The following is an 8785-nucleotide window of genomic DNA, read 5'->3' on the forward strand; positions in this document are numbered from 1 at the left end:
TCATTTCATGTTATGGGACGATCACCTCAATTCTTTTAATTAAAAAATAGTTTTAAATGCCTTCACCACAAGAAAAACATTTTAACGGTGCGTGGTGATGGATATTAACTAAACTTACAGTGGTAATCCTTTCACAACATGTACCTACCTCAGATCATCACGTCGTACGGTACACCTAGAACGGATGCCATCTTCTATGTCAATTATACCTCAATTCAAAAATTTGCAAAAGAATTTAGAAGCAGAAACCAAGGGGAAACGATGTGATGTACCGTTACGTTTTTAGCCCTCAGCTTTGTTTTTCTTTGTTTTGATTTTCCTTTAAGAGACTACTATAATAAAGGGATTTAAACTTGAAAAAAAGCCTAGTGCTGTGCTGAGCACAGGATATGCACTTGGAACCCTTCTGTCTGCACTGGAGCCCCTCACTTTGTCTGTTTGAGAACAAGGCTGAACCCCAGCATAGATTTTTACCAAACTCCGAGAATGTATCTTACAATCACGCAGGGATGCTGGGTGACGTGGTTAATCTAGCCAAACCCCATCGTTGCACCGTTGGGGAAACTGAGGCTAAGGAGCTGTCCCAGCAGCGAGGAGACTCTGTCGGGTCCCAGCACTGCCCCGCTCGCATCCTGCGCTCATGCTACTCTGACACGCCACCCACCCCCTACCAGCGCCAGCAGTTGGTGTGTGCTTGGGGAATTAGAAACACGTTTGCATATATTTAAGCAAATACGCTGTGATGAAAAACAAATCAGAACCTGCGAACCAAAGCTGAACAGACCCATGCATCATCTGCATTTCCCACTTTCCCCATCACTCCGGTCCCCTCCAGGTAGGAGCTGAGCATCCTCGTGGGCCAAGTGGGCCCTGGCCAGGTCTGAGGCAGGAAAGCTGGGTCCTGGGCTGTGGGACAGGAACAGAGCTTTGCAGCCTGGACCCCGTTACTGGGGCAGTGAGGGTGAGGGAACCTGCTTCTTTGAGCCTGCCAAGCTCTGTTCGGCCCTGTGGCTCAGGAATCCCATGCCCCGTGGGCTCCCTCAGGTGTCTGCATGCCCACTGCTCTGCCCCTCCCCTCCTCCCCCGACACCCTTGGCCTAACCCCCCTGACACTAGAGAGTGGTTAGGAACCAGGCAGAGGAAGGTTGCATCCCAGCTCCACCATTAGTGGGCCCTGGGGAGCCTTGGTCTATTCCTCCATCCAATGGCACAATAACAGTCCCGCCCACAGGCTTACAGGGAGCGGGGTGGGGGGTGGGGTGATGAAACAAACAGGTGGAGTGGGTCATCCCCTCCCCATCACCCACACGCGCTCCCCTCATGTCACACGGACCCCTACCTGCATCTCTGCAATTGCGATTCTTTCTGCTTCATCATCACTCTTCTGAATCCTCCAACCCTTCAAGGTCATAGACCAACCCAGACCAACCCGGTGCCCTGCCTTCCCCCTCTGAACTCCCACAGCATATGCTGACTCTACCCCACCTTACACACTTGGCTAATAGGCTCCTCTTCTGTTATTTTCTACTTTCACTCCTTTTGTCTCTCACGCTAAATTCTAGGATGGGGGGAAAAAATCCCTTTTGGGAAACATTCATTTTGTGCCAGGCACCCAGCTGAGGCCTACACGCTTTGTCTCATCTCATCCGTACGACCTTCCTTTGAGATTGTGTTTAGCATCATCCCAATTTTCAGATGAGAAAACCGAGGCTCAGAGCACGAGGGACTTATCCAAAGTCCCACAACCCAGAAGGGGTGGGATGAGCATGGGCCCCCGTTTGCCCCATCCCAAACCTCAAGTTCTCAGCCACAGCTGGAGTGGCCTGCCTGTCCATCCATCCATCCACCCCCTGCCTCGTCACACGTGGGACTTAACAAGGCAGCTTGTGTTATACGTGCATTAAGGGAGAAAAATGAAAATATATGAAAAATCAGGGCCAGGGAATGTAGAGGGAAGAGGTGGATGAGCCTGGGGAAAAGTTCTAGAACCTCTAAGTCTCTGACACTCTTTGGAAAGATGTGTCCTCCAGGCCATTTCCCTTCCCCCTGGCACTCCAGAGGCCCTGCCCCCTACCCTCCATGGAGTAGAATAATGAGCATGGATTGACCATTGACTCCAGGCACTGTGCTCATGACAGTTCCAAATGCGTATTCCAGCAATAGTCCCACTTAAGGAAATGAGACTCAGAGAGGTTAAGCTTCACGCCAAAGGTCACACAGCACGGGATTCCAACCTCTACCTCTCTGCCTCTAGAGCCTGAACTCTTAACCAGTAGGCCACTTCTGTAAGCCCAATGACACAGATGTGACCAGATGGGGCCTTCTAATCCACCTGGGCTAGGGAGTCAAGGACGGCCTCCTGGGGGAGGTGGGCCCAACCTGAACCTCAAAAACTGAGATAATCTAGGTAAACACGAAAGCCTCGGAAATGAAGGAAGCAAAGAAGGCGGAGGAGGCAGCACGGGCCAAGGCAAGGAGGCAGGAAACCCTGTGGTGAGCTAGAGCATATGGTGTGTGGGGGGGTGGGGGGGTGGGGGGGTGGGGGGGGAGCGGGTCACGCCCTCATCCTTCTCAAGCTCCTTACATTAGTCTCAGTCTCACCCACTCCTAGTTAGTTGTGCACCACCCTTAACGCCTGCTGTGTTTCTCTTGTTGTTTATTTGGATTTGCAGGAGTTATTGCACTGTCCCATCACAGCTGTACCTGGCATGAGGTCAGCCCCGGAAACGGGACGGGAGGGCTGTGACGGGGACAGGAGGGAGGGGTGGGGAAGGGTGTTCCCCAGGCTGTCCTTTGTGGGTTTGGGGGCAGAACACAGAGGGGAAAGGAGACCCGAGCCAGTGGGCTGGTGAGCTCAGTGCTGCTGGATGGAAATGTTTCGTGAACATCAAGGTCTGGCAGGAGGCGTGGCATCTGTGACCTTGATTCTGCACGTGGTGTTCAGTGTCATGGTGGGGAGGGGCTTGAGGCCCCCGGGACCCACCTGCCGTCTGCAGTCATCAGCCCAGCAGACCCCATGGGGTAGGGATGGGGCCATTTGCTCTGCGTCTGGGTATACGGAGGCGCAGAGAAGGCAAAGCAGGTTCTGAGGAAGACGTGGGCTCTAAGATGCGCCTTCGTGACCATCTCTGGGTTTTCCTGTGCACCAAGACCCAGGCACCTCTGTGTGCTCAAGTCTCCTTAGATGAAACATTTAATGTTCAGCTATTTCACCGTGGAAAAAGCAAGATGCTCAAGCCTGGATCAACGACACTATCAAAGCCTCGCCCTAGAAGAGAACTTGCGCTCTCTAAGTGCTTTCAGATATTCTGAAAGGCACTTCCTTCTCCCAGGAAGTCGGGGGGGGGGGGGCAAGGCAGACATGTCCCATTACGTGGGGAAACTGAGCCTCAGAAAATTGAAAGACTTGCCCCAGATCACCCAGCCCACAAGCAGCAAAGCTGGGATGCAAGCTCCAGTCTTCAGATTCCAGGCCTGTGGCTCTTGTCGCGATAGCACACCACCTTTCTGGAACCTTCCGCCAGGTCTCCCACATTCAGGAATCTGAGCTCCCAGCTTCACCCCTCACCCCTGGGGCCTCTACCCCTCCTGCTCTCTGCTTTCCTCCTTCCGCAGTGGCGACACCTCCTTACCCTGCAAAGGTCCCGTGGCAACCACAGGCCTCCTGTCTGTCCATCATCAATAGCAAGTATCACCCATGACTGACAGATCACGTAGAGCAGCGTTCCTCAGAGCATTCCCCGCGTGCATCCGAATTACCTGGACTTCTCGTTAAAATGCAGCTCTGGCTCAGCGGGTCTGGGGCGGGGCCCGGGGATCTGCATTTCTAACAAGGTGAGTCCAGGGACTACACTTTGGGCAGCAGTGTGTAGCTAGCTGTAGGATCATTTTAAACACCACCTGCCTGGTCTATGCCCCCCACCCTTTCTCTCACCATCTCTCTCCTGAGCCTCAAGGCGTGAGGACAGGGTTTCCCCCTTCCTTTCACGGCAGCACAGGCAGCTGGCCGGCGACCGCTCTTTCGAAGCTCTGCGGGGCTGCTCCCCTAACCCAACAGTGCCCTCCCCATCCCAAAGGGGTCCTGCTAGGGGCTGAGAAGCCCTTGCGGGCGCTGCCTTTCCCTCCTTCTCCCTGGTCCTGCAGCCTCAGAAGGCTTGGCCCTCTCCAACCAGGCCCTGGGAGTCAGGGGTGGGAGGCCGCCCGCCTTCTCCCGCAGCCCTCATTGAAATTTCGCCCTTGCCCAAGAATCCTTGGTTGAGAGCTCAGCCCTATTAATTCTCATTGTGCATTTGGAGCCAATAGGTTTTTTGTTCATTTATCTTGGTCTTCCTCCCCGCTCGCCTTCCTCCCCAGGCTGGAATTTACAATTCAGTTCTCAGGTGGCCTTGCGGAAGTACACAAGTCCAGCGGGGGAGAGAGGGTCTGCACACTGAAGTCTGAAAGGGGCAGTCGTTCCGTGGCCCCTCTTGCAACCTCAGGGTGCCCCAGGGCTCATGCTCCGTTTGGGTGGATGTTAGGACAGGCCCAGCACTCGCCGCAGGAGGGGTGCCAGGAAACAGGGACCCACTGGGCTACTGTAAGGCTAAGGGGGCAGAGGGCCACCTGGGTACCACTAGGGCGCCCCCTGGTGGCGCCACCGGCCATGGCTAGAGGAGTGAACGCTTCCGGAGCACACATCCACCACCTGCTGCCCTGAGACCAGGAATACAGGGCGTGGTGTCCCCAAGGCTGGAAAGAGGGAAAGAGACAAAGGCCCGGACACAACCAAGGACATAATAGCCACAATGGTAAGCAAATAACAGCTACCACACATTGAGTACCTACTACGCGCCAGGACACCCATGGCCGGGCTGCATCTTTCCACTGGCACTGTGACTTGCCTACACCATCATCTCTGCTTCACCAAAGCTCAGAGAGGGAAGGCTGGGCCGTCGGGTGCATAAGCATGGGTCCTGGCCACGTACAAGGTCCCAGCCTGCCCTCTAGACCGAGTGACCTTGGCGGGATTTAACCAACGCTTTCTAATCCCTACAATGGGATTAGAAGAGTCCCCACCTCAGAGCATCCTAGAGGTGATTTAATGAGACATGCACAGAACCTGCTTAGGGAAGCTGCAGTAAACAGTGGGGTGGGGTGGGGGTTTGAATCCATCTGGACGTGACCCCCTCCTCCCTGCAGAAGCCAGCCTAGGCAGCCTCCCCATCCTCGTTGGCTGCACGTTTGTAATCAAGGGCAGAGCCGGATGGCAGCCCATCATGAAATATTTAAGTCCATCAGACAGGTGTCAGGACACCGAGGGAGATGCTGTTCCTCCCCTGCCCCCTCCTCACCGGTCTTCCCAGGAGAGGACAGGAAGGGCATGAATGCTCCTTGCACAGCTCAAGGACCCATGCTGGGTGGCATCAGGACTGTGGCGGGGTGACCACTCCAGCCCGGCAGCTGCGCTGGGTTCTCTGTGTGTGAGAGTGGGGGCAGGGCGGAGGCCCGGGGCCAAGGGCATCCTGAGCCAGCTTTGGCCAGGAGGGGGCCTCAGACTTGCATTTGATGGTCATCTCCACCCCTCAAGCCTTGACCAGAAGCTGGTCCAGCGATTTATGATTCAGGCACCCCGCCCCACGGCCCCGCCCTCAGCACATTAAGACGATTAATATCCAAAAGAAGAAATACAGTCAAGACTCTGAATACAAGAGGCAGCGGTGGACTCTGCTCAGGGAGTGTGTGGAGAAGTCCTTACATGAGCTGGGGTGGGCAGCCAGCTTCAGATGTGGGCTCAGAGCTGGGCTCCCCCGGCGCTGGCCTTGGCCCTGACCTTCAGGGGCCAGCCCCCTTGGCTGTCCCTGAGCCAGCAACGCCCTGGGGTCCTCTCCAGTGGGGCCCTCCAGTCCCTGGCTCCTGGCCCTTTGTTGCTTTCTCCTCCCTCCCTCTCTCTCTCCCCAGCTAGCTCCCCCCAGCCCAGCCACCACCCACAGCGACAGCCTCCTGACTGCTGACCATCCAAGTGGGAACCTAGCTTCCCAGGCTGACTGCTCTAGGATAGGACCCAAGCGCCCCGCGGGACTGAGGCCTCCTCGGGAGCCGAGTGGGGACACCGGCTCAGTCCAGCCATAAACCCAGAGACCTGGTGGCTCCCCGCAGGACACGTGAAGGCAGCAGCCGCCCGAGGATGACACTGAGCCCTTCCTGTGGCTCCTGCAGCCTGGCTGCCCTGTCCAGCCTCCCGCCCGACCTGGGGCCCTGCCCAGTGGGAAGGTGTCTCTCGGGAGACAGATTAGCTCAGTGACTCTGGAGCCAGACACTCAAATCACAGTTTCATCACTTCCTGGGCTGTGACTTTGGACCTCCGTTTCTCCATCTGTACAATGGGAATGACAATAGCTAACACCTAGGGGCACTTGCTCTGGGCCAGACCCTAGTCTGCGCAGTTTAGGGTGCATCAGCTCACTTACTCCTTACAGCGACTTGAGTGTGTGCTGTTAGTGTACACACTTCACAGGTGATGGAGTGGTGGCCCAGAGATGCCACTGGTCCAGAGCTCACCCCCTGAAACTCCTACTTTGTACAACACAGGATCAACCCAGCTCAGCCGAGTGGAGGACTCCATGGAATGACTCGTATCGAGCTCTTAGCCTCCACACTCAGGGGCTTGCACAAATGGTCCCCGCTATTATTGTTGTTGTTAAGGTCACTTGAGTACTGATGTACTCCGTGGCTCTAAGACTCCAACTTTCTCTAACTAGGGACTCAGGTGACAACGCCTGAAAGCCTTCCTCCCCCCTGACTTAACCAGTGACTGTGGTCACTGCACATAGGGGTGGAATCAGAAATGGTAGCAGCCACACTGCCCGCCCTGCTCTGACCCCTTCCGTCCTCCCTTACGAATCCCCTCTGCACTGCCATCAAACCCCCCCACTGCGAAGCGCCGGCCCGGTGCTTGGCATTCCCTCGCTCGGCAAACCTGTTTGCTGGATTGGATTGGGTGGAAGAGGAGGTGGTACCACAGAGGGATGAACCAAGGGAGGTCAGAGTGCAACGCTGCAAATAGTACTCTGCTCGCTCGCCCAGATGCTGACTTCCTATGAGAGAGGCGGGGCTTATCTGCAAGGCTGGGGAACTGACTAGTACTGTGGTGTTCCCAAGAGGAGAGGATCTAGCGATCACGTGGCCAAGAATCTCCCCACCCCAAAGAACCATGTCACGTGACCCCAGCATCCTCAGGGCCGCCTTTGCTTTGGCACGTTTCCAAGCTGGGACAGAGACCTGATCCCAAACCTACATGCAGGAGAGCCAACCTTGCATCTTGGTCCTCCCGCTCTGCTCACCCACCCCCAGGGTCCGGCCCAGACCCCCACCCACTTGGCCTGAGCGAACAGAACGGCGGGGTGGGGCTGACTTACGTGGGAGCAGAATCTCTCAGGGGGGTCTCCGCACGTGATGCCGGAGGGCTCCACCTTCACCTTGACATAGTCCTTCAGGCGCATCACCTTGGGCTGGCAGGCATAGAACTCCCAGGTGGGGCCTTCATCCGTGGTCACCCAGGATTTGCAGATGTCGTAGTCCCCAGAGGCCAGCGGGAGGCAGTGCAGGAAAAGAGCCAGCAGGCGCAGCATGGCGGCGCAGTCCCCAGGGGCGAGGCCCAGAGAGGGACTGGAGAGGTGGCGACTGGGTCAGGAGGGCCTCGTCGCCTCAGCATGGAAAAGCCACATCTACCAGGCGACGGAGGCCGGATGTCCCAGGGACTCTGCCAGGTTGCAAACAGCGAGGAACTTGTTTTTTCCAAGAGGCCGATGTGGAAAACTCAGAGCCAGCGTTTCTCAGACTGCTGATGGGCAGATCGAGAAGTTGCCCACAACTTGGCGTCCTCCTAACCTTGGCATCACACCTCTCCCAGAGGGGAATCTGATCAAATCAGGCAGACTCTCAAATTGTGACGGTGGATGGAAATGGGATAGGGAGAAAATCCGCAGGGATCTGGCGTGAGGCCGGATCAGATTGCTTTTAATTTTGGTCCTTCCAATCAACCCGGGTCTTTAAAGGGCCCTGAATGTGTGATGTGCGCTCAGCACAACTGCAAAACAACCCTCCGGCCTGCGTTGTAAAGATAAAGTGAAATCAGGAGGTGTACCTGTTTGCTGCAAACACGTTCCCTCTATGGGATTGGACTTGGCATTTTGGACCCATAAAAGAGATTTCTTTTCATATGGGCTTAAAGTGACAACAATTGTGCAGCTGGACTGGAGCATAAAAAAAGCGACTGAGGTGTTAACTGGGGAGCAACTTATTTGGCTCGTCTTTGGTGGGGACAGGCGCTAATGGGAACCAGCTGACCTTGGCTGGTAGCCATGGGCAACTTATTAGGAAGTTTCTGAGACTTCAGCTCCCAATCCATCCAGGTACCCGGGGTCTGGCTTGTCTTTCATTGTAAGAACGGAGGAGAGAGAGCTCGTTAGCAACAACACCTGCAACAAGTTAAATAGAGAAAGGGGAGGGAGAGTAAAGATGTATAAGAACAAAAGCTCTCTGGCAAAATGTGCAAAAGATGAGGCTGTATTATTAGCAAGGTGTCCCGAGGAAACTGGGTTATTTTTATTAATATAGGAGGTGCACATTTGGAGATGGGGCACATTATTAAAAAGGTGATGTGCTTTCTCCACATTTATGGGGGTGTTGGGGTCAGCAGAAGTGCCCCTGTTTGGGGTCAGTGACTTTCTAAAGCAGCCCCAGGAGCCGAGATGAATGGTGGCTTTATCGTGCCTGACAAGTCAAAATGTCAAAACCGTAGATGAGG

The 8785-nt window shown here is 55.2% G+C and overlaps 1 protein-coding gene across 5 annotated transcripts in view; it reads right to left on the minus strand.

Moving 5' to 3' along the window:
- The window catches only part of NTNG2 (netrin G2), a gene marked incomplete at its 5' end in the record, with an annotated part of 68100 nt that extends 60493 nt beyond the window's left edge, over positions 1-7607 (minus strand). For all 5 annotated transcript variants that reach the window (XM_082842070.1, XM_082842069.1, XM_082842067.1 and 2 more), the window contains one exon: positions 7395-7607. In XM_082842070.1, the coding sequence (XP_082698196.1) occupies positions 7395-7607 (213 nt within the window). The remainder of the gene's footprint in view (positions 1-7394) is intronic.
- Between the last annotated feature and the right edge of the window lie 1178 nt (positions 7608-8785).

Source organism: Leucopleurus acutus (assembly GCF_964270905.1).
Source record: "Leucopleurus acutus genome assembly, chromosome: 7".
In the NCBI taxonomy this organism is placed as follows: Eukaryota; Metazoa; Chordata; class Mammalia; order Artiodactyla; family Delphinidae; genus Leucopleurus; species Leucopleurus acutus.